Source organism: Myxine glutinosa, chromosome 7, assembly GCF_964187855.1.
Source record: "Myxine glutinosa chromosome 7, kmMyxGlut1.1, whole genome shotgun sequence".
Taxonomy (NCBI): domain Eukaryota; kingdom Metazoa; phylum Chordata; class Myxini; order Myxiniformes; family Myxinidae; genus Myxine; species Myxine glutinosa.
Genome location: NC_136267.1, coordinates 171837480 through 171864420, shown reverse-complemented (window position 1 = coordinate 171864420; position 26941 = coordinate 171837480). Strand labels below are relative to the sequence as shown.

General features: G+C 43.0%; 1 protein-coding gene across 1 annotated transcript in view; it reads right to left on the bottom strand.

Moving 5' to 3' along the window:
• LOC137431839 (uncharacterized) overlaps positions 1 to 26941 on the bottom strand; it is a 327221-nt gene that overhangs the window by 178463 nt on the left and 121817 nt on the right. The window contains exons 9-10 of the mRNA XM_078782560.1: positions 24981 to 25270; positions 21801 to 21897 (exon numbers count right to left, since the gene is read on the bottom strand). Of these exons, the coding sequence (XP_078638686.1) occupies positions 21801 to 21897; positions 24981 to 25270 (387 nt within the window). The remainder of the gene's footprint in view (positions 1 to 21800; positions 21898 to 24980; positions 25271 to 26941) is intronic.

Sequence of the window (26941 nt, the reverse complement as noted above, 5' to 3'; positions counted from 1 at the left end):
TCGCCTCCCGAAAAGAAGAACAGAAGCCGCATTAAGATGCAATTCTTCTTAATTTTTTTGTCAAATTTGAGGGGTTCCGCGAGTGTCCGGTGGGTTTCGTTAGGGTTTGGTGCATTTAAAAAGGTTTAGAACCACTGCTATAGACAGTACACCCCCTTTCAAATTTTTCACCTTTTGTTGCCTTATAGCCTGCAATTAAAACGCATTAAATCAGCTTTTTTCAAACTTTGTTGACACATCGTAACCCATAACTTCCAAGTGAAAATCAAATTGTACAAATTTCAGAAAATTAATGAAAAATACAAAACGAGTTTATCTTGGTTGGATAAGTGTCCACCCCCCTGAGTTAATACTAGGTGGAAGCAGCTTTGACAGCAATTACAGCTGTGAGTCCATTGGGATAGGTCTCTACCAACTTTGCACACGTTGAGTGGGCAATATTTGCCAATTTTTTTGTAAAAAAAACTGTTCAAGCTCAGTGAAGTTGTGTGGAGAGCGTTGATGGACAGGAACCTTCAAGTCACGCCACAAATCTTCAATTGGATTTAAGTCAGAGCTCTGACTGGTCCACTCAAATACATTTATCTTTTTGTTCCTTAGCCACTCCAGTGTAGCTTTGACTGTGTGCCTCGGGTCATTGTCATGCTGAAAGGTGAACTTCTGTCCCAATTTCAGCTTTCTTGAAGAGGGCAGCAGGTTTTCCTCTCGGATTTTCCTGTATTTTGCTTCATCCATTTTCCCTTTTATCTTGACAAGTGCCCCAGTCCCTGCTGATGAGCAACATCCCCATAATATGATGCTGCCACCACTATGCTTCACAGTAGGGATGGTGTTCTTTGGGTAATAAAGGTCCATCTTTGGGTACTGTGTTGCTGTGCTGTATTGGATTTGCGCCAAACATGATGATTTGTATTTGGGCCAAAACGTTCTACAGACTTGGCATTTAATATGGAATATTTTTTTTGTGCGGGTGAACTTACTTTTCAAGATGTCTTAGAACCAAAAGTTCATTGGAATTATGTTGAAATTATTCTAGATTTTGTTAATGTGACCTTTAAAAGAAACAAAAACCACATTTGACATTTCGAAACAAATAAATTGATCCTTGAAAGTATGTAAACTGATATCTAACTCAATTCGTGGACAGTACTGTGTTCAACTTCTGTACGTTTTCCAGAAGTATCTCTTTATTTTGCACATTAGCCAAAAATTTTTTAAACAAAAACAAAAGTTAAATTACGCCTGGGATTACGGACAGTAAAATTACAGTTCAGTACTTCGTGTAACCCCCACGAGCATTCAGGAGAGCACGTACACGTTGAGGCATGCTGTTCACGAGATTTGCCAAGGTTTGGACAGGAATCGCTTGCCATGCAGTGACAATAGCCCGCTGCAATTCACGCACAGAGGTCGGCTGCTGGTCCAAGTGGTCGATTTGACGCGTTAATTCTGCCCACAAGTCCTCTATCGGATTCATATCCGGGGACATGGCAGGCCACTCCATATGCTCTACACCACGGTCAGCAAGAAAGTGTTAGATCATGCGAGCATGATGAGGCCGTGCATTGTCATCTTGGAAGACAACGTTTCCTCGAAAGGCTGCACGAGCAAATGGAAGAAATATTTCTTCCAGAATGGCCCTGTACTTGAACTGGTTCAGGTTTCCATTCAGAACAACCAGGTCAGTTTTGCCCCCTGCATGAAAAGCAGCCCAAACGGTCACCCCACCACCTCCAGCTTGGACTCTTGGCACTATACAATCTTTGTTGTAGGCTTCATGCACTTGTCTGCGCACTCGGACGTGGCCATCTTGACGATAGACCAGAAATCTAGACTCGTCACTGAAGATCACGTGATTCCAGTGTCCTGGCTGCCATTGACGGTGCTCTCTGGCCCACTGCAATCGGCGCTGGCGGTGTTGTCTGGTCAGGCGTGGCTTTCTCAGGGGACGCCTGGCACGATAGCCTGCTTGAACCAGTCGTTGGTTGACTAGCCTTCTGGATACAAGCACATTTGTCAGTTGCTGCCACTCAGCCCAAAGCCGATTAGCTGACTTGGTACGGCCATTGCGGACTAACCGGTGCAGCTGGCGATCATCCCTCCTTCTGGTTCTGCGGCGACGTCCTGGCCTCGGTATTGGAGTAGGGACACCCCTCTAAGCATTTCGTTTCAGGATATTTGACACCTGACCTTGAGTGATGCCATACTGCCGAGCAATAGCACGCTGTTTCATGCCGTAATTTCGTAAAGCCACCACTCCATGACAAAGAGCATTGTCGAGTTGACGGACCATCTCCAGAGGAAGCGGCAATAACTTTTGGAGATGTGCAGCAGTTGTTTTCCACTAATACAGAATGCAACAACCCTTGTATACCCGACTGTGAAGCCAATCATCAAATGCACCTGTCCGTACATTTTGCCACGCCACCTGTGATATAATCCTGTTGTTGAATTCTTTCTGCGACAATCAGTGACATGGTTCTTTTAACAAATAAATCACCAAAGTGTAAAAGAAACTCACCAGATTGATATACTGAGTTAAGAAAGTAAACCCAAGTCAAGAAAAAAAAAAATTCCATATTAAATGCCAAGTCTGTATATTTGTTTCGTCAGACCACAAACATTTGCCACATGGCTTCATAATCTTCGGAGTGTTTTTTTTGCATACCTCAAACGGCACTCAAGGTGGGCTTTTTGAGTAATGGCTTCCTTCTTGCCACGCTACTGGCGACACTTGTGGAGTTCTTGGGATATTGTTGTCACATGCACACAGTGACCAGTCTTTGCAATAAAGGCCTGTCGCTCTTTCAATGTTTCCTTTGGCATCTTGGTTGCCTCTCTGATCAGTCTCCTCCTTGCTTGATCATCCAATTTGGAGACACGACCTGATCTAGGTAGGGTCTTGGTCGTACCATACGATTTCCACTTCTTAATGATTCTCTTGACTGCTCCAAGGGATATGCAAGGCCTTTTAAATATTTTCATACCCATCCCCTGATATGTGCCTTTCTACAACTTTATCCCGGATGTCTTTTGAAAGCTACTTGGTGCTCATAGTTGAGTCTTTGTTGTGGAATGCATTACCCTAGAGGGGAAACCTACAAGAACAGCCGATTTTATTCTGACATACTGTACTTAAAATCACAACAGTTTAACACAGGTGGAGGCCAATTGGCTACACCTGAGCAAATTTACAATTGCTTTCACAAGGGGGGTGGACACTTATCCAACCAAAATATTCTAGTTTTGTATTTTCAATTAATTTTCTGAAATTTGTAGAATTTGTTTTTCACTTGGAAGTTGTGGGTTACGATGTGTAAATAAAGGTGGAACATAGTCCCCCTTCACTCCGTGGTGCGACGGGGGACAAAAATCTGATGGGGAAAGTTAATTAATAAAGTTAATGCAAGTTAATTCCAGGTTATAAGGCAACAAAAGGTGAAAAATTTGAAAGGGGGTGTAGACTTTATATAGGCTCTGTATATGGGGCACTCTAATAATTTGCATATATATGTTGTATGGCCCATGTAACCTTGCGTTTCCATTTTTTTTTGCCAATACCTGTAGCTCCAACCAAAATTTTACCATAAATATATGTTGTATCATTTTGACAATAATCCACCAGATGGCACTTTGGTATCAGCTTAGACATTGAAAAGGAAATGCATCATTCATCTGAAGTGAAAGGAGTTTACATATTCTGCAAAGAAATGATGAAAAAGGCATGAAATGTTGAAACAAGGTTAGAGAAACCTTTACTCCAATGGGTCTCAAAGCCTTTCATCAAACCACTCCCAATGCTACAGTAATTTGCACAAATAAAAAGGTATACATCATATTTTACAACCAGCAGATGAAAACATCAAGAACTAGAACAATGCGAATGTGTCGCCAATATGCCTCCGCACAGTCCCACAATGGGTAGATGCCATCACTCTGCATATGTACGGGTAGCGGATCACGTTTGTGAAGTTTCATGTTGATTGGATGAGGTTCGCTTTTCTATCCAGGATGGCTGCCAAACCACGTGACTGATGACATCACCATCTTCAAACTATATGCAACAGTGCTGTTAGATGATATTTGTGAAATTTTGCATCAATAGGGTGAGCGGTTTCAGAGATATAATTATTTAATATTTTCCTTCAATCCAAAATGGCTGCCAAACCATGTGACCTATGATGTCATAAATTGAATATTTCAATACAAATGGGTCATAGATCATGTGCTTTTTAGGATAAGGAATTCGATTAAAACATTTTTGGCTGGTATACCACTTCACCTATGATGTCATCATTATCATGCTTTTGTTCCCCATTGGGAGTACTTGAAAATGTGCCAAGTTTCAATTTTTCCATTCAGCGGTTTCCGAAAAATAATTTTTACATTATTTGCTTTTAATCCAAGATGGCTGCCACACCACGTGACCTATGACGTCACAATTATCATAAATGTATTCTGCATGGATGTCACTCCTACCCTGAAAGTTTCATCTCAATCGGACATATAGTTGCTGAGAAAAACGAGGTTTAGCCCGGACGGACGGACAGACGGACAACCCGAAAACATAATGCCTCCGGCGACTTTGTCGGCGGAGGTATAAAAACATATTCATTATGAATCGTAATCCAAGTGGGATAAATGTTTTTACACAGGAGGTGTTCATACAGTATATTTTAGAGAACCCACAAGTTTTACAAAAATACGCTGCATTAAATATTCATCAACAGTGTTAGCACATCATAAAGTGCTAATAGCACTCTTGAAAGAATAGAGGGAAGAGAATGGCATAACAGACAGTCAGTTCCACAAAGGAGAAAATAAAGGGATGAAGGAATGCAGGTGAACATTCATCTTAGAACAGAAGAGGGTAACCATGTGTCGAATTTTGAAAGAAAGTGTGGGAGGAATTCGACCACATGTGAAGCAAGAGAAAACAGGGTCCACCAACATGCGGTTGTGGAAGAGAAGCAGATCTTCAAGCTGAGCATCCTGCAAAGAGATGCCAATTACAAGGAGAGCCTTGGACTTGATCTCCCCAAGGGAAACAAGAAAGGAAGTAGCTGCACCAGCCGAGAATAGAGATCTACATTGTGTGATACTACCGAAGAAAGTCGAGTACGCTACAATTAGACTTTTGTCGTGAAATTTAATTATAAACATTCAAGAATGGGATCATAAATACCAAATCGAAAAAAGCTTGTAAAATGGCTGGGTCTCAGATACAAACTGAAAGCTTAAGAGATATGTAGAGAGATGGCACTGATCTCTTATTTGATCTGGCAGTGCATCCACCCGTTGTTGGGTTGAAAGAAGCAACATGTCATTGGTAGAATATGCGACTGAAAGCCAAACTGATGATTAGAGATGAGAGAGTTGGAGAAGAGACAATGCCTGAAGTCTGAAACAATGAGAGATGATCACTGTAGGATGGAGACAGGGCTGATTGTTCTGGAGTTGATGATCAAACTTGCAAGCCTACTTGACAATTCGGGTGAAATTTGGAATTTTCCAAAATGAAGGCAGCAGATCATCTGAGAAAGACCTTGAGAAGAGCAAGGAGAGGGTAATGGATGGGGTTGAAGCCCATTTTCTTGAAGATTCCAAAACCAACGTGTCAGATCCAGTTGCAGAGGATGTTTCAAAACAGACGAGGAACTTTATTATGAGGGAAATCTTTGATGGGAAAACCTTGACCTTTCCAGAAAAAACAAAATTAAGATATTCAGCCTTTAAAGAGCAGTGCTCAACAAGACTGACTATTCGAAGTGAAGGTAGAGAAGATGAATAAGCAATTCGATGAGAAGATGAAGCTGCCAACAGACATTGGAGGATGTTGAGAGACTTGAGAAGTTTGACCGCAGGTGAGCTTAATGTTGGTCACTGGTCAATTGAAGGATTGATGTTTCCTGGTTGAGGGTTATGTGAAGGAACGGTACGTTGCTATCAGTTGGTGGAGAACACAAGTTTCATTTTCATCTCACTACATGCCTCAGTGCAACAAGGTAGGGATGTCAAATAGGGCAGTTAGAGAGTGAAGGGATGAACTGGTGAAATGGAGAAATCACTCTGTTGAGGAAGGACTTCCAGGAACTGTTGATGTTCAGGGCCAAATAGATAATGAACCATTATATGAGGGAGAGCAAAAAAACAAACACCCTTACAAAGCTACCATGCATAAAGCCAAGAATCAGGATCAAGAAGAAAAAGGGGCAGACCAAAAAGGCAAGCTTGGCCACACAAAGATCGCTTCACTGTCAATGTGATATATATGTTGATGTCAAAGTTCATCCTGTATTGGATTTCAAAGCCATCAGACACACAAACTTAACAACAAGACGACCAACTCCAACAACAACAAATCTGATCGTGTTCACCTTTCACGCTGTGGAAGTATAGATAAATATATGTCATATTTGTTAGGGTCGGTGAGGTATGCAAATGATCAAAATGTATGTCAATATAAACTTTGTTCTTATAGCATGCAAGAACGTGGAAAAACGAAGTTTTGACCCATTGTTAAAAGATGGAATGTGTTTTACTGTGCAGTTTGGAAAAGCCTTGGAACCGAATAAATAACCTTGTAGTCCGGCAGCTAAGCTAAATATAGCATAACAATTGTGCATTTTGTGAGGAAAGCACCAAATTTGGCACACTAGTCGACTATCATATTATGAAAAGATCTGGATATTGGGCCATCTCAGATTCAGAGATTTGATTTTTGCAAGATTTGCAGATTTTGCAGATTTGCAAGCTGAGATTGCAACGCCAGGGACGGCCGACTCCTTCCTGCGAGCTGCCCACGTCACCCGCACAAGAAGAGCTCATCGAATCACTGCAGCGGCACTGCACATCCTGCAACACCGTGCATATGAACGCCACTGTATGACATATGCTGATGATGCAGAAGACCTGCCTGAGTTCGAAGACTGGTGTCACCAGAGAGGAGAAGACATTCCCAACTTTCAGTACTGGGCAACTGTGCTGGAACTAGAGATGTTGGTACTGGTCTACGTGCGTTCTCTGCGGCAGACTTCATTCACGATGTACCTTGATGCCCTGACGGAACTGGTCCCATGGTTCCATGCCTTAGACCACACACACTATGCCAGGCGGGTCCCTGTTCACCTGAGGGACATGGTTGCACTCCCAATGAAGCACCCAGATGTAGCCAGAGAATTCAGGGCTGGCAACTTCACTGTACAGAAGACGAAGAAGGTGTTCTCTTCGATCCCAATCGAATCGAAATCTTGCAAAAATCAAATCTCTGAATCTGAGATGGCCCAATATCCAGATCTTTTCATAATATGATAGTCTACTAGTGTGCCAAATTTGGTGCTTTCCTCACAAAATGCACAATTGTTATGCTAAGTTGCCCCACTATTGTGACCTCGAAGAATGCGAGAAGAGGTAGAGTGTTGACTTTTTGGCTCAAACAGTGACGCGGTTCCCTTATTCCCGTGATAGTCATCTTTTGTAAACCTCTTAATGGTTTCATGATAAAGACCAGATGGGTCTGGTCTGCTTTTTTGGTGCCAGCCGCTAAGTCTGTGTTGATCTCTGAATTGCAATCACACCACACAAAAGGAGTGAAGATCTATTTAACCACCATGCGCCGAGAGAAGGAACGGAATCATCTGAAGACGCAGGACGAGAACGGAGAAGATTTCAAGCAACACGTTATATCTTAGTTCGATTTTGTGTAACAAGTTTCCCTCCTAATTCGGAATTAACCTTGGCTCGAAGAGACGTACCAAGTTCTTTTGTATCTGAGTTTCGTCTCAAATTATTGTTATCTTCAGGGTTCAGTAAAAAGTTCCCTGACAACGCCTTTGATGTGGCCACCACCCACAACTCTTACATCACAAACATACACTCAGTGATACCACTGACGACAGACACCTACAACCGCTGCCTGGCCACCCCACACACAATAAAACATATCATGGAAGATTGCACTGTACTGGCTTCATGCAGACAAGAGCACACACAAGACAAGACACATCTTGATTGTGAGGGATCTCTGGGTCGCTCCTATGAGATTGATCAGCTATCTCCGTGCCGCTGGTCTGTTCAACCAGAACTAACTGTAGTCTAGGCAAGAAATTCAAAAATGTGCTTATTTAAGCTGCATGAGGCATTTTTGAGGAAAAGCAAACAAATAGGTTTTTCTGAAAGGGAATTTTGTGCTGAATATGAATATCTTGTTTGTGTTTCCCAAAATTGCCTAATTAGGTCATTAATTAAGGTCAAAGGTCAATAAGTGCAAAATTCAAGTTTTCACAGAAATTATTTTATTTTTAATATCCAATACAGTGGCGAAAAAGTTTATCGAGTATCTATCATATTAAACCATATATCGTATGTCAAAGATTTGAATTTAATGGAAAATGTGAAAGAAATGTTTGCTTCTGAAGAGAATATCTCCGTAACGGTTGGACTTTTCATGCATTACCATATGGGCTTAACCCCTTCTACTTTTGATATGTCAATACAACAACAACAACAACATGCATTTTAAAGGCCATTTTCCCTGCTAGAGCAGGGGTTAGCCTTGCGGTCCCCATGACAATATTCTCCATTTTGCCCTATTTTCTGCATCTCTCCTTGTTAACCCCCTTGCCCGCATTTCTTCTTCCACCACCTTTAGCCAAGTCTTTCTCGATCTTCCCCGTCTTCTACTTCCTTCTACATTCATTTCCATCACTCTTCTCAACCAGTCACTTTCATCCTTCCTCAACACATGACCAAACCATCTCAACCTGTTCCTCTTCACAGCATCAATCACAGGCTCTATTCCCATCATCTTTCGCAATTCATCATTTGTCTTCCTCTCTCTCAACGATACTCCGCACATCCGTCGAACCATTCGCATTTCCACCCTTTCCAACCTTCGTTGCTGCTCTACGTTCATTACCCATGTCTCGCTCCCATAAATCATAACACTTCTCACACATGCAGCATACACCTTTCCCTTTAGCTTCAACGACACTCCCCTCCTCATCAGCACGCCACTCAATTCCCGAAACTTCTTCCATGCACATCTCACTCGAGCAACCGTTGCCGAGTCTGATCCACCTTCTCCATTCAGCACGTCTCTGAGGTAGCAAAATGTTTTCACACCTTCCAGCTTCACGCCGTCTCCAAGATCCAACTCAACATTTCCTCCATCTGCAGCTCCCTCTGTGCACACCTTACATTTGAATGTAGCTGCCACACTGGTTAATGACCCTCTCAGACCACATTTTTGATGAACCCACTCAGCGCACATTGTACACTGAATGGAGTTCACTCCGACACCCTTCCTGCACACAGCACAGGGCCACTTCCCAGTTCTTTCCACCTCACCACATGCTTTACCACTTGCCATCACCTTCGTCTTTCCGATATTCACCTTCAGACCTTTTGTCTCCATACATTCCTTCCACGTGTTCATCTTTTCCTTCAGTCCATCCATACTTTCCGCAAGCAACACCAGATTATCTGCATACAACAACTCCCACGGTAAACCCTCGTTTACGTTCTGAGCCAGCACCTCCATCACAGCTACAAATAGTAGTGGACTTAGTAACGACCCCTGATGCACTCCCACCTTCACCTCAAACTCACCACTGTTCCCGTCCTTCGTCCTTACAGCTGTGCGCGCTCTTTTGTACATTGCCATCACTACTCTGATCAACCATTCCTCCACTCCTAACTTCCTCAATGCCCATGTCAATACTTTGCGTGGAACCCGATCGAATGCTTTCTCCAGATCAACAAACCCAAGAAACAACTTCTTCCTCTTCTCCATGCACTTCTCCTGCAACTGCCTCGCAATGAAAAGCGCGTCTGTCGTTCCTCTTCCTGGCATGAATCCAAACTGCATTTCGTCGATCTTCACTTTCTTCCTTATCCTCCTCTCCAACACCCTTTCCAATACCTTCATTCCATGCTCCAATAACTTTATCGCTCGGTACGAGCCACACTCCAGAGGGTCGCCTTTCCCCTTGTATATGTCTTGATATGTGAAATGGTTTGGCACTAGTGGCACTTGGCACTAGTGAAATGGTTTTTCTGGCTTCTAAATTGTGGCTTCTTCTTTTTTTCTCCAGGAAAAACGGACAAAAAAGTCCAGGCCAATTCGACTATTGATTGAAAATCGAGATGTCCCCCTCCCAAGCAAATGGACAGACTTCCTGGCATCCACTGACAACAAGAGAGACCTTTCTCTTTTTCTGTCCAATGCACTCATTGCATCCGCTCCAAGTGAGAAGACAGTTGTTGTGGGTGGAGGGTTCGTTAGCGAGACAGATGTGCAAAGTACTGATCCTGACATGAACATGGAGTTGTTGGAAGGTAATCATGAAGAAGCGGATACCCGAATTATACTCCACTGTATTCAAAGTGATGCACCAACTATTGTGGTGTCAGCCCGTGATACGGATATCCTTGTTCTGCTTCTAGCGCATTTTGACAAGATGGTTTGCTCACAGTTATGGCTCAAAGCTTGCACTTCTAAGAAACCGAAGTATGTTCCAGTTCATGATATCAGGAAACAACTCGCCCTCGATGACCACACATTTGAAACAATCCCAGCATTCCATGCAATCACAGGGTGTGATACGGTATCATACTTCTCTGGACACTCAAATAAGTCAACATGGGATGTATTCTTGGAACACCATCATCTACTAAGGGGTCTTGGCAAGTCTCTGAGTCTGTCCAATGATGCTGAGAGATTTATATGTCGCATATATAAGACATCATCTGAGAACTGTGACCAGGCCCGTGTAAAGCTGTTCAGTAAATGTCAGGCACCAGAATCAATGCCACGATTCAGTTATGCTGCACATCACCATATACAGCGTGCAAATTACCAGAGCTTCATATGGAGAGAAGCGTGCAATCCAAACCAAGTAATTCCTTCCCCAATGGACTCTGCTGGATGGAAGCTGGCTGATGGTCTTCTCTCACCGGTGCTCACATCTTTACCCCCTATCCCAAAAGCATGCAAGGACATTGTACAGTGTGGCTGTACCAAGGGTTGCACCAGTGATAGGTGTTCGTGCAAGAAATGGGATTTGAAGTGTACGGACGCATGCAAATGCAGTGACTCGGAGACTGTAACATGCAAAAACAAGACTAAATAACGCCAATACAAGGATATTGACACAATACGGGTATTTGACACTTCATCAGTGTTGGTTTAAGGGGGTGAAATATAAATATAAAATATAGAAATATAAAAAGGTGACATATTCCTTTCTAATATATTGTTAGATATATTGTTGTCATATATAGAGAGGAAACCAAAATCAGTTTTGGTGGCCGATGTTGGAAAAGAGACAAATCCATGCGACCAAAATTGAACTGTTATTGAGATATTGGCGATAGAATCAAGAATTCCTATCATATTTTTCATTTAATTTGAATATTCGGCACATAATATGACGTTTAATTTGAATATGTAGAAAATTCTTGTAAATTCATCTAGGGGACGTCAAATAGGACCTTACGAAAATTTCATAAAAATTCGCATTTTGTACTAATTAACCCTTGACCCTAATTGGTGGCTAATTATGCAAATTTCACAAAACAAACAACAAAGTCTCATTCCCCTGAACCTAGACAATGATGCTATGCCATATATTCTTTTCACTGGTGCATTTTGACATGAAACATCAAAGGGAAATCGACTGACATGGCACTCCGTAGAAAGGTCAACCGTTAGAGATATTCTCCATAGAAGTGAAAATTTCTTTCACATTTTCCATTAAATTCAAATCTTTGACATGCAATGTATGGCTTAATATGATAGATATTGGAAAATCTTTTTTACCACTGTATTGAATATTAAAAATAAAACAATTTTTGTGAAAACTTGAATTTTGCACTTATTGACCTTTGACCTTAATTAATGACCTAATTAGGCAATTTTGGGAAACACAAACAAGATATTCATATTCAGCACAAAATTCCCTTTAAGAAAAACCTATTTGTTTGCTTTTCCTCAAAAATGCCTCATGCAATCACATTTGCTGGAAATTGAACCAGTCTACTGGGGCAACACAACAACATGCATTGACCAATGATGACCACCAAGTAAGTCAAGAAAATCAAAGGAGACACAGGACAGGGTTGAGATGAAGGTTGATATGACTCAATCTAAGAAAGAATAACTGCCATGAAGAGAAAGATCGAGAAGGGGAGCTGTTCTTTTCGTTTGCTTCAATGACAGACCCAGCTCAGGGCGAGAGCTGGGTCTGTCAAAGTGCTGAAGGGAGACGAATGAGTCAGGAATATTCAGTGCAAGAAAGTTTTTTGTCAGAGAGATAACGTCAAGAGACATTATCCATCTCATGTCCATGCTTTATCAGTGAGCTTTTTATGTCGGGAGACATTATCGATCTGATGTCCATGTTTCATCAATTTGCAGTTTTGTAGTCCAAGGTAAAAACAAGCAAGCTGACTATTTTTCACAACCACACTATCAATGTGATACCATCCACATTACTTCTCTGCCATCATACTTCACAAGCCAAAGTTAAAAGGAAAATTATAATTTTATGGAATGTTTACAGGCATTTCATAATTTAACCAAATATACCAATTTCAAAAGAGAAACGCAAAGCAAATTAGGGCAAAGTCGATGGCATGACATCGTAAATCCCCACGCTTCCCACCAAAAGTTGTTGAAACATGGCAAAAAGTTGCACCAGGAATTACCCAATACAAATCTTAAAGTTAATTTTTTCCCCGTTTTGAGCTCTATGACTCCAAGTCCCCAACCCTTGAGGCATGACCCAGAGATCAAATCCAAAATACATCGTTACATATTTCATGCATCCCCCAATGTTGACTGCATATACTGTGCAAGGTTTCATTATAATGACACTGCTCTTGCACCTTTGCACCATGTGTTGATCACAACCACTAAGTTTGGTGAATTTCTGCAGAACCGTTTCGGAGGAAATAGTCGGATAGACAGACCCGATAACAATATCCCTGTATTATTTTTCAAAAAAGTGTGAAAAATTATCGAACTGGAACGGCACTGGCACACTTTGACGATGTGACGTCGACCGATATGCCTACCCCGTCCACCCACATTATTATGAAATCATAATACATACTTGCACTAACTTTGATTTAAATCCCTTCAGCTGTTCTGAAGTAACACATCTTTATAGTGTAGCAGCATAGCAAACCTGTTGTGCATTTTGTGATACAAGCACCAAATTTGGCACAAATGTACATTAATATGTTGCGAACATTTTCAGATATTGGGCCACTTGAAATTCTCTCTTTATGTCCGCCATATTGGATTTCAAAATGGCCGCCACTTGAAATCTACATTTGCTATTATCTCTGGACGTAATGCAGCTATTGACTTGATTCTGGTATCTAAATGTATGTTTTTGGGGGCAAGGAATCCAATGGTACCAATTTCAACTTAATATTATCTATCACAGTCTGTTATATAATTTTATTTGGAAATTATCTAGGCAAATATTGGATTCAACACAATACTTTGAAAAGAATGTCTTAGTTCTGTAAATGTCTTAGGTATAATACTGACATGCTACATGGTCTAGTATTTGAGGCTAGGTGTACTGGTATCTGAGGCCAGATACCAGTACTGAAGATACGTGTACATAAACAGTGTCATGTTAACAAGTTCAGCATTGCCACAAGTACATGTATGTTGTTGACTCATCGTCATGTGCAGTCCCCTTCACACACACAGAGGGCTGTGCACTGAAGGGCAGCCTTTTTGCACTTGCAGCGCCTCACACACCCTTTCTTGCACTTGCAAGAAACCAGCTCAATGCAGCTGTGAGCTGCCTCAGTTAGCCTGGTCCAGTAAGGTGTGTACTGTCCTTCTCCAGTCCTTGACCAACCCCAGTTGGTTGGTGGAGGGAGCTCTGGTGCTGGCAGCAGTATCTGACCCCACACATGTCCACCTTGATACACTGCCCTCTTGACATGTTCCTCCAGAGCTGCCTTCGTTGGAGGGATGAGCTGCACATTGTTCTTCCTTGCGAAGAGTTTCCTCCTGGCCTTGTCAATGTCTGTGCATTTGCTGGTTCGATCATACAACAGGATCACGAACCTCTCGATGATGCGCATTGCATCGTCTGGTATGTCACGAGGTGCAGAGGACAGCAGCAGCAGCGCCTCAGTGAGTTCTGGCAGTACCGTCCAGACTGCCCACGCAGTGTTCTTGCCATGTCTATGAAAACTAGACACAGTGTCGCATCCAGTTAGAGCGTGGAACATTGGCAGTGCACGAGCCTTCTCTCGTCTCAACCAGCTGCTATTTCGTGTGCTGCTAGGTATCGGAAACTCTGGCCTGTTCCGAATGCCAGCCACAGTTTGTCTTCTGGTTGCAACTCCTGTGCCAGGGACACTGCCAGCACCACAACATCGGTGTCTACAGTCCGGATGAGTATTGCATGGTGTCCATGCTGGACTGCGTGAGATGCATGCAGCAACATCCGACTGTCAGCCTCTTCATGGTTACATGGGGCGAGTGAGGTCAGATCTGGCAGTAGTGGCTTGCTGAGCACTGCCTCTCCATCAGTAATGACGAGTTGCTTGTCCTCCTGGTCAAACCATTCCATGAGAGCTGCTGAGAGGAACCTGAACAGCTCGGTCTTGTTGCTGTCCACTCGTAGGAAGTTCTGCCAGTTTCCTGGTATGGCTGCGGCAGCCACCACACGTCTCCGCACACCTTGTCCCCGCTTTGCACGTGTACTACCTTTCAGTGAATCAGCAAGGTAAGTATCCCAGACCAGATCCAGGCGTGACACTGTTTGCAGCTTCGTGGACATAGATGGGATGAAGATCTGTTGTGCATACTCTTCAAAGGTCTTTGATGCAGCCGGCTTCAGCATCTGGACGATGGCTGCTCCATCAAGCACAATACAGGTCGTGACAGGAGTCTCTGTCTTTGCGTCGGAGACTTCTTCCAAGCATGTGAGGAGATCACTCTTGGTACCAGTGCAGAGGCTTCCACCATCAGACAATGCAGGAGGACATGCCTGATTCTCGTGACAAAAGAACTCCTCAAGGTTTCCATCCCTCGTCTGGCAGCCAATGTACAGGCGTGCGAAGAGTTCACGGTCATTCTTGATGGAGGCGAGCTGTTGCTGACCTTTGCTCTCGCTTCTTGGAGTGGAAGTGCTGAACACCTTCAGCTTGTTACGAGGAATGGGTGCGTCCACTGCCTTTGTTCTGTCCAACAGACACTCTCTGGTGAAAGCCTCGAACTGCTCTTGGCCAATCCTCTTGGCATTCATCACGGTCTCCACAGCAGCAGGATCTGCGATCTCCTTTGTATCCAGTTTGACAACATCCTGACTCTCCTCCTCGAATGGGTTGCCCATCTCCTCTATGACACCGACGAGAGAGCGAACATCTTTCACAAATGAGGCCTGTACACTTGGCGTCTGATCATGATGACGTGTGTCTGCTGTTTGCCGTCTCCAGTGTTGTTTCCCATCCTGGAATTCTTCGATCACCCTGGCAACTTCTGGTCCCGCAACCATCCAGCGACGTAGGGCACTAGGGTTGTCAGTGAGCCCAACTGCTCCACCGTCTCCTTTGATGCAGGCATTATTCTGCTCATGTGCCTGGTCAATCGGGATTGAAGAGAACACCCTCTGTGTTTTCTGAACGGTGAAGTGGCTTTCCCTGAATTTCCTGGCTACATCTGGGTGTTTGATGGTGAGTTCGGCCATGTCCTTCAGGTGCACTGGTATCCACCTAGCATAGTGGGTGTGATCCAGTGCATGGAACCAGGGGACCAGCTCTGTCAGAGCATCGAGGTACATCATTAACGATCCCTGCCTGAGAGAACGCACATACACTAGAACCAACAGTTCTAGTTCCAGCACGGTTGCCCAGTAGTGAAACTGGGGGATGTCTTCTCCTCTCTGGCAACACCAGTCTTCAAACTCCGGAAGGTCCTCTGCATCCCTGGTTTCTCCCAGACAGTAGTGGTTGTAGGCACGGTGTTGCAGGATGTACAGTGCTGCTGCAGTCACTTGATGTGCTCTTCTTGTGCGCAAGACATGGGATGCTCGCAGGAATGAGTCTGCTGTCCCTGCTGTCGCAATCTCGGCTTGCACAAGTGCTTGCACCCAACCACTCCCTTTCAGCCAGTCCCCCAGTGTCCTCAGTGCCGCCATCTCTATGTGGAGGCCACCAAACATCACCACTATCTGGTCTTCACCATAGCTCTCTGGCCACTTCCACTGTATCTGCTTGGCCAAAGCAAACAGTGGCTGATCAACGGTGACCACTGGTGTCTGTCCAGGATTCAGGTGTTCCACAGCATTCTTCACGACGTCCATTGAGTGCCGGATCATGGCCACTGTGTGGGCACTCTCCAGGAAGAGTGGAAGCAGCAACGTGGGGCAGATGACTCGAGCATCTGGTGGCTGTCGGCTGGCATGAAATGCAGCCCAAGATGTGTTGTCATTGTCCACTGTACCAGTGTTGTCTTCCAGGACTCGCTTTGCATTGCCTAGCCATTGGTATTCTTCATCAGTCTGCTGTTTGAAGTCTCCTCTGGTCAATGACGCCACTTTAGCAGCTGGGACAGGCGACTTCTTGATGCTGCTAGTGACAGGGGGTACATCAGTGTAGTAGTGCGGCAAGGGGGCGACTGTCTTGGACCGTGCATCCCCAGATCCTCCAACAATGACGATACTCCGATCCACTCCTTCACCAGTGTAAGAAGGATGTTGTATGAGGGAGATAGCGGTACCATGGAAGGAGTCCTTTGATGTTGTTGCACTGGGGTTGTGATCTATGTTGTCTACAGCGGCAGTTGTAAACACTTTGCCACGCATCTTCGGAGGGCAGACCACTCGTTCTCTGTGAAACTGTTGGCAGACACTGTTGCCCATCTGTGCTGAGAGCTGGAGCACTCTATCATAGGAGATGCTCAGGCCAAGGTGTGACAGTCTGTCGACCAATTCCTTCTTGCGTGTATGAGCATGCAGCATCATCCCTATGTATATTGGAAGTGGGGAAGTGGAAGTGGGAAGTGAAGTACAGAACTAAGACATTCTTTTCAAAGTATTGTGTTGAATCCAATATTTGCCTAGATAATTTCCAAATAAAATTATATAACAGACTGTGATAGATAATATTAAGTTGAAATTGGTACCATTGGATTCCTTGCCCCCAAAAACATACATTTAGATACCAGAATCAAGTCAATAGCTGCATTACGTCCAGAGATAATAGCAAATGTAGATTTCAAGTGGCAGCCATTTTGAAATCCAATATGGCGGACATAAAGAGAGAATTTCAAGTGGCCCAATATCTGAAAATGTTCGCAACATATTAATGTACATTTGTGCCAAATTTGGTGCTTGTATCACAAAATGCACAATTCTTTTGAATATTTGGGCTAAGCCACCCCACTATTACCTGACATGACCTCTGACGCCAAAATCTAATCAGTTCATTTTTGCACTTTGGTAGATACCTGTACCAGCCAAAATCCAATCACTGGTTTAGAAGTTATCGTGGTAACAGAATTTTTACCAAACAGAACCACTGACATTTAACCTCTTGACCCCATAATCCAATCAGAGCAAAGTTAATCTTTGCATCATTATACATACTTGTATCAAGTTTGATTACTGTATTATACCCTTCAGCTTAAGTTATTGTGGTAACAAAAACCTATCACGGACGGACAGCCGAACAGACAACAGAAAAACATAATGCTTCCAGCGACTTCCTCGGCGATAAGGTACTGCATCTGATTATAACTAGAACGGCACTCAGTAGAGAGCATACCTCCACCTGGTTGGCCATATCACTCAATGGTGAAGAATCACTTAAAAAATTATACTAGCCGGATCCGGATCCGAATCTTCACCAAAATTGAATCGATTCTTCCTTGTCACACACACAACCTGTCCACCAAGTTTCGTCAAAATCCGTCCATAACTTTTTGAGATATCCCGCTATGTATCGTGTTTGGCCCTATCTCTCAATGGTGAAGAATCACTTAAGAAATTAAACAATTCTCATATCCGAATCCAGATTCAGATCTTCACCAAAATCGAATTGATTCATTGTCTGCTCAGCTCCATAAAAGGAGCATTAATTATGAAAATAAAAATTGAAGACTTTGCAGTAACTTTTTGTGAAAGCAGCCTCGTCTCATTCACAATTGGCTGAATCTCACATACGGCAGCAAATGCATTTCATAGCCAATCCTGGACCTCACACAAACACACAATAGAAGGCACGCGTACCTATCAAAGTCAATCTATAAACGCATGCTATAGTCGGGCTTCTTGCAAACAACCATTTTCCGGATCGCAGCATTAACATGTAGATATGGAATTGCACAACGTGTTACAGCATTCACACTCCCTTGACGTTTTCACGTTTTGTTGTGATAGACTGAATTAAAAATGGATTAAATTGACATTTTTTGTCTGATCTACACATAATATCCCATAATGTCAAAGTGGAATATTTTCTTTCGACATTTTTTACGAAACAATAAAAAAATGAAAACTGAAATGGCTTGAGTCAATAAGAATTTAACTGCTTTTCTTTGACACTCAAAATTGAGCTCAGGTGCATCCAATTTCCTTTGATCATATATGAGATGTCTCTACAACTTGATTGGAGCCCACCTGTGGCCAAATCGATTCACTGGACATGATTTATAAAGAAACACACTTTTTTTTTTTTTTTTGTATACAAGATCGAGGCTCGTGAAAGAGCTAACATTAATCACACAGAAAGACAAACCGACACATAAAACATACAACATGGGGAGCGGTAGACAAGATGGGGCGAGAGGGGGAGGAACACAAAAACAACATCTGAGAACAGGGACATCGAGAGATCTGTGGGAGGGAGAGGGCTTTGGGGGGGGGCATGGGAAGGGGGGCTGGGAGAGGTATAAAACATATGGACACTGCCAGGACTTCCAGGAAAAAAGTTGTAATTTTAAAGAAGGTGGATCTGGGGTGAATCAGTGGGGGTAGAAAAGATCAAGGTTTTGGATGGGGAAAGATAAGAGATGGTGGTGAACAGCTGTTTTAAAGACCTGGAGGGAGGAGTGGGAATGAAGGGAGTGTGGGAGTTTGTTCCAGAGGCGGGAGAAAAGAGGAATGAAAGAGTGAAGGTGAGCAGAGAGCCGAGATTTCGGCAGTTTAACCATCAGAGGGTTGCTGGCAGATCTTGTGCGACCTGTAGGAATATTTGGGGGACAGAGCCCAGAGAGAGCTGGGGGGGCAAGGCCAGAGAGGAGTCGGTAGAAGACAGAAAGACCACCTACCTGTCTGCGGTGAGTGAGTGAAAGGCCCTCGAAGATAGCTTTATCACGGGAGATTCCAATGATTCTGAAGATTATAAGGCACCTATTATATATAAGGTCCCACAGTTGACAGTGCATGTTATGACAGTGCAGAAACGCTACCATGAAGTCCAAAGAACTGTCCGTAGATCTCCGAGATAGAAATGTGAGGAAGCATAAATCTGGGGAAGGGTATAAAACAATTACGGGAATGCTGAAAGTTCCAAAGACAACAGTGAGCTCCATCATTAGGAAATTGAATGAATATGGAAATACCGAGATTCTTCCTAGAGCTGGCCGTCCAACGAAACTGAGCAACCGGGCAAGAAGGACCTTGGAAAGGGGGGTGACCACGAACACAATGAGCACTCTGACAGAACTACAGAGTTCGTTGGCTGAGATAGGAGAACCTGCCGGAAGGACAACTGTGGTGAAAATTATGAAGAAGAAGAGCATTCGCAGCCGTGAAGCTTTGTGCCTGCCTATTTATGAGCAAATGCTAGATGCGTGCGAGAGGCAGTTTCTTACCTGCTGCATGAGTTATACTGAGATGTGCGCTGGTTCTTCTTGGTAAGACGAGACTGGGATCGATGACTAATGTTTTAGAATGCTTGACCCATTTATACATGCTTTATAATGTTTTCATTTGCTTTGTAGGACTAATGAGATTATTGCCTTTTTGTGTAGGATGCAAAGATCCATTTCAATAAAGCCCCGTATCTTGAAGTGAGGTCTTGAAGCTTTTTCATTACAACAGTCTCTGCAGCACTTCACAAATCTAGGCTTTATGGGAGAGTGGCCAGACGGAAGCCACTCATGAGAAAAAGGCACATAACAGCACGCCTGGAGTTTGCAAAAAGACACGTAAAAGACTTTGAGAGCATGAGGCAAAAGATTCTGTGGTCTTAGGCTGCTGGGCCATAGAAGTTCACGGTTCACGTTTCACGGTTCACATTCACGTGAACAATCGGACCCTGGGCCATAGGATTTCACGCTTGGCTGTTCACGTGTTGCGCGCCAGTTCTGCTTTGGCCGAGTAACCGTCAACATGGACTCTTCGGATGAAGAAGATTGCCTCATTCTGCTTCTACTAAGACGGAGGAAGAGAAAAAGGCACAGAATTTGGAGCCGAGAGCACTTCCTTCTGAGAGAAACCCGTGGTGAATTCCACCGAACATTCTGTTATCTGCTTGACAATCCCGATGAAGAACTGTTTTTCAATTATACCAGGATGTCATACAGGACTTACGATGCCTTGAAGACCCTCGTCCTGGAACATCTACAGCCAGGTCAAACAAACTGGAGAAAATCGATCGAAGCAGAACAAAAGCTCATCATTACTCTCAGGTTGGTACCTATTAATTTGGATAATGTGGTGTTGGTCCAATGTCCATTTTGTTTCGGAAGTTTTGCCCGGATGTCAGTCTAAAAATAATCAGGTCGACCGAGATCTCCGTTTTCACGCATAGAAAAAGTGTGCATGTTCATTCCGCCTTTCACGCGTGAAACGTGAAACATGAAAGGCGTTCTATGGCCCAGAGCAAGTCATACTACGTTTGTCCAGTTTTCTTTACACGCGTGAACCGTGAAACGTGAACCGTGAACTTCTATGGCCCAGCAGCCTTATGAAACGAAAACTGAACTCTTTGGCCTGAATGCAAAGCGCTACATCTGGCAGAAACTCAGCACAGCTAATCACCCATCCAACACCATCCTTACCATGAAGCATGGTGGTGGCAGCATCATGCTATGGGGATGCTTTTTGGGAGCAGGGACTGGGAGACTTGTAAGGATAGAGGGAACAATGAATGAAACCAAATACTTCAGGAGAACCTGCTTCACAGTGCAAAATACCTTAAACTGTGGAAAAGATTTACATTCCAACAGGACAATGGGCCCAAGCATACAGCCAAAACAACAATGGAATAGCTTCAGAATAAGAACGTGAAAGTCCTTGAGTGATCCAGCCAAATCCCAGACATGAATCCCATTGATAATCTGTGGAAAGACTTGAAGATTGCTGTTCACCGACGCTCCCTATCCAACTCGACAGAGCTTGAGCAAATCTGCAAGGAAGAATGGGAGAAACTCCCCAAATCCAGATGTGAAAAGCTGATGCAGCAATACGAAAGAAGACTCAAAGCTGTAATCGCTGCCAAAGGCGTTTCTACGAAGTATTGACTCAGGGGGTTGATTACTTATGTAAATTAGATATTTCTGTATTTCATTTTTAATTATCTTGTAAAAATTCAAAAAAAAATTCACTGACATTTTGGGGTATTATGTGTAGATCAGTGACAAAAATCTCAATTTAATCCATTTTAAATTCAGGCTCTGACACAACAAAATGTGAAAAAGTAAAGGGGTGTGAATACTTTCTGAAGGCACTGTAGGTGTTCCCAGCAATGATACTGTTACAGGTGGCTTAGGTTTACTCACATCTTTGGTGAACAACAGCATTATGACATAACAATACCTGAGTCGCATAATACAACTGTCCTTGAGGAAACCATTGGAGTTTGAGCAGCATCAATTGTTGAAATTTCAGAATGCTGTGCAACATGAACTGAACCCTGCAATAAAAGGAAAAATGGTATTAAAAATGAAAGTTTGTGACAGTTCAAAATGAAAGACATATGCAAAAGCATGTACAACATGCATGTTGATTTAAAATGAAATAAACTAGAACGACTAAAATAAACTAGAACGAACGACGATATGCCTCCGCCCACATTATTACATCATTATAATACTTGTACCATGTTTCCTTTAACTCCATTCAGCTGTTCTCAAGTTATCACATTTTTACCTGACATGACCTCTGATCTTTGACCTCAAAATATAATCAGTTCATGTTTACATCATTATACATACCTGAACCAAGTTTAAAATTAAATCCCTTCAGCTGTTCACAAGCTATCACATTTTTACCTGACATGACCTCTGACCTTTGACCTCAGGAACCCAAAATCAAATCAGTTAATCTTTACGTTATTACACATATGTGTAGCAAGTTTGAATTAGATAACGTCAGACGTTCTCAAGTTATAGACCCCCGTTCATTCACCCCAGATCCACTTTTTTGAAATACCGACTTCTTTCCTGGAAGTCTTAGCAGTGTCCACGTGTTTTATAGCTCTCCCACCTACACCACCCCCTTCCCATGCTTCCTCCCCCCAAGCCCTATCCCTCTCGAGTATACGTGATAACGCCTTCTTGGAAAGAACGTCCGTGAAGTGAAGAACAGATACCAGCCAATTTGTGCAGTAGCAGTAAAACCCCGAAGCCATTTCGACAGCTACGAAGGCCATGAATCTCCATCTTCCATTCACCAATAAAAATCCAATCATAGAAAACAAAGTAGCGACGAAACAACAGAAGAGTAAAGAGCCGGTGTCACGTGGGGTCAGCTACAGTGCAGCGCCCACAACAGCCTCATTATAGGCACATCACTTGGTCACTATCGTGCCTGAATATCAGCTTCTTAGCTCAAAAGGTGCCTGAGATATTGCCCAGATGAGAAAGGAAATAAAAACGAAAATAAATAAATAATAATCGTAACATAATTAATTAATTAATCAAGTGGCTGATAGAATACCGAAACCACCACCGTTTCATCCCAATCTGAAACTTAAAAAAAAAAAAGTAATGAAGTCATTAATTGAATAAATCAAAAAGACCATTTACAGCCAAGTCACTTGGTCATTATGTCCAAATATTAACTTCCTAACTCAAAAGGTGCCTGAGATAATGCCCAGATGAGAAAGGAAGTAAATAAGTAATTAATTAATCCATAATTAATAATTAAGGAATTAATCAATTAATTTATAAAACAAAAAACAAAAATATACCGTTTTTGCCAAAGCATGCGCTCACCATTGTGCCAAATTTTGAGCTTCCTAGCTCAAATGATGGCTGAGATATCACCCGGACAAACAAGAAAACAAACAAACAACCGGAGTGAAAACCGAGTACTCCCTTTCAGCGCATGTCATTGTCGGGCCCCCTTCGGTGCCCGGCAATGACGGCATGCAGCCCTGGAGATGGATTAGGAAAGGAGCGGTGTACACTTAAATTTAAAAAAAAGAAAAGATTTCAAAGGTCGTATAAAAGAATCCAAAAGTTTACCGCCATTAAGGCAGGGGCTATTACATCACCCTATCTAACACTTACATTCGGTCTTTGTGCCTGTTGTTTGTGTCCTTTACGATGTCCTTAAAAACAGTAAGTTTCCTATTTGGAATGATTTTCAATTTCGATTTTGTTTGACTGCCAGGCAGGCAGACAGAGTAAAGTAATTATCTCACTGCTCTCTGTACATACGTGATCGGGACAAATTCATTGCCAAAATAATGCTACTCCACGTTTGTTTTCTGATTCATTTTCCGATTTGTGTTCAAAATAAGATGAATGAAATGAATGAATGATCGTTTTAAGGCATAACATTCAATTGAGATGAGGTTGTTCCTCGATCCTAAACAAAGGACTGAAGTGAAACTTTTGCTTAACCTTGGTTTTCGCTTCGTGCGTGTGGGGTGAAAACACATTTCACTTGGTCTCGGCTTGGAGAAGGTAACAATATTTGTGCACACTTCCATTGGCAGAATATGTTACAAGGGCCCATATCAATTTAGTGCAGGCCAAAATTGGCCAAAAATTTTTGAATGACCAAAGCTAGGACGACCTACAGTGGAATTGGATGTCAATTTGGCTTCCATCAGATGGTTATCAGCAGAGTTGACCACAAACATCAACAAACCAACGATGTTAAGTAAGGACAGGCATCAATCTGAAGGAACAAGGGTGACCTCTAACAGAGAAGCAGCAGCTCTGATCAGGCTTGGAGACATTCCTTTTGCCACAACCACAGTGTTGTGGCATGAATGGAAACTTCCTCAAATGAGATCGAAAATAAGTCCAAAGCCGGCTTCATGCTGTAGAGGTTACAAAGTCAGTATAAGTATGTTGATGACACCCTCTTCTCACATGAAGTAGCCCATTTAACATGGCGCTGGGAATGTCAACACCGGAATCTCGCATGCTCGAGGAAAATCCATTGGTCCGATGAGAGCAGATTTCTCCTGCATGCGACTGATGTCGCATAATCATCCAATAACATCGTATTGTTTGGTGGCAGCTGATATGGGGCTGCCTGTCATGATTGTAAACTTCACCTTGTCACTCCACAGGGTAACCTCACAGACACAAAATACCAAGGTAACATTTTAACATTTCGTTCACAAGTTGGTGTGACAACATAACTTTACTTAGCATGACGTCTGACCTTTGACCACAAAATTTTATCGGTTCATCTTTACATCATTCTACATACTTGTACCAACTTTGACTTAGACCCCTTCAGCCATTCTTAAGTTATCACGTTAACGGAAACCTATTGCAGACGGATTGACAGAGGGACGCACGGACGGACGGGCAGCCAAACGGACAACCCAAAAACATAATACTTCTGGCAACGACGATGGCGGAGGCAGAAAACCCAAGATTCCACCACTGAGTTTTCAATGTATTTTTTTCACGTCCTTCAAACCTGATAATCAAAAATATGGTGACTTCAATCTCAGATGACAACAAGTAAATGAAGTAGGTAGTAACAATGGTGCAAACAGGTTGCTGGTGTCACTTTTATTACACTTACCATTGGAAAACCATTTGGTGAAGTGTGAATAACTGCATTCCCATCAACACCATTTTCAACAAAGCAGGTCTGTGCCAATGATTGTGAAGCTTCATTCTCCTGAAAACTTTCTTCATCTTCCAGTGGTGTGTGAACACAATCCTCAGCATGCACAGAATTTTCATTGGCCTGCTGGATTTCTCGACAATCACTTGAATGACTCATAAAGGCCCGTGCACAAGAAGGTTGATCAGGGCTCTCGGGTCTCGTTCCCGAATGGTTATATGCATAATTCTGAAGCCACGGAGACCCTGCACACATTTATTTAAAAGTGATAATTTAACAAAGAGCAAAAACAAACACAACAACCTTAAGACGCTGGAAAAAAATAATTCAGTAAACAGACGAATGCGACTTTTCCAACATACTTGAACCTGGAACCATCATAAAACAACTTAACCATACCAACATTTATTTTATTACCGGGTTATTAAGCTTCATTGGACAGGAAACTCAGTGGACTTACCATGGTGGGGATATGCCGAATAAAGTTGAAATAGGAGTGCACCATGATTACTTAAACATTTTGCAAATCAATGTACAGCTGACAAATGAAAATAAGATGCAAAAGCCTTGCACCAAATACTTGTCTTTACCTGTTGTGAGGACATTCACCTCTCCAGGTAAGCTATCTGACTGAACACAGTCTCCAGGAGGATTCCAATTTCATCACAGTACTTGTGTCATTGTCTATAGGCTGCCAAACTGAGACATTGCCACAAAATAATGACTTCTTAAGTTTATCGGGATCTCCTCAGTGATGGACGATGGCATTGCAGGGAATGTTTCAACTCAAGGCTGGGAAAGGACTGGAGCACCATGTGTTGGGACCAGACCTAACACAGCCGCATGAAAGATACTTGAATTTGCACATTGCTTGTGCAGTCAGCATGCTACAAAACCCCATTCATCTATATATATATATATATATATATATATATATATATACACACAACCCTCGGCTATCGCGTTTCTTTGCTATCGCGTCCACCTAAAAAACTGCACAACACACGACTATCGCGCCCCAAATACGCGCTATAGCGCACCGGAAATGGTGGAAAGGGTGCTACGTCATCACCGAGCGTGGGGAAAGAGAAATCAAGGGCAATCAAGAAGAGGAAGAACTTAACTTATGCTCAGAAATTCGAAATTGTGCAGTTGATAGACAATGGTGAAAAACAAAGCGAAGTGTTGGAAAGAAATTTGGGATAAACGAGTCAACAGTGCGAGGTATTTACCAAAACCATGATTATCGTAGAAACGTAGATAAGATTTAACATTCAACAGTGAAGCAACACTTCTTTAACTTCTCCAACAAATGGAGAAGATTGTCATGGGGACCGCAAGGCTAACCCCCGCTCTTGCAGGGAAAATGGCCTTAAAATGCATGTTGTTGTTGTTGTTGTTTGTTGTAGTGAAGCAAGGTGCTCCTTTATTAATACGGCACTGGCAGGTTACGAGGAGCAGTATCATGCCCACATCAACTCCCTCCGCCAACGCCAGATCACCGAATTCTTAAGGCCAGATTCGGCGTCAGAACAAGTCTAATCGGGGGACATTAGGGTAACCGCAGGGGGGGGGGGGGGGGGGAGCACAAACTGCCGTTCGAGACCTCCATCTATGATGTAAATGCTTGATAATAAGAGTTTGCTGTCAACTACCAACACACCAACCCAGTTCCAATTTAAAAACATGCTGCAAAGTCTGTCTCCGTCTCTGTCACACGCACACACGCGCGCACACGCATGCACGCACGCACGCACGCACGCACGCACGCACGCACGCACACACACACACACACACACACACACACACACACACACACACCAAATATAGCCGACGTGCAAGTTTGGCGCCAAAGGCTTGGCCTGCGGGTGGGTGTAGGGGGCACAATAACTCATTTGGGTGGGCATGGCCCGCGA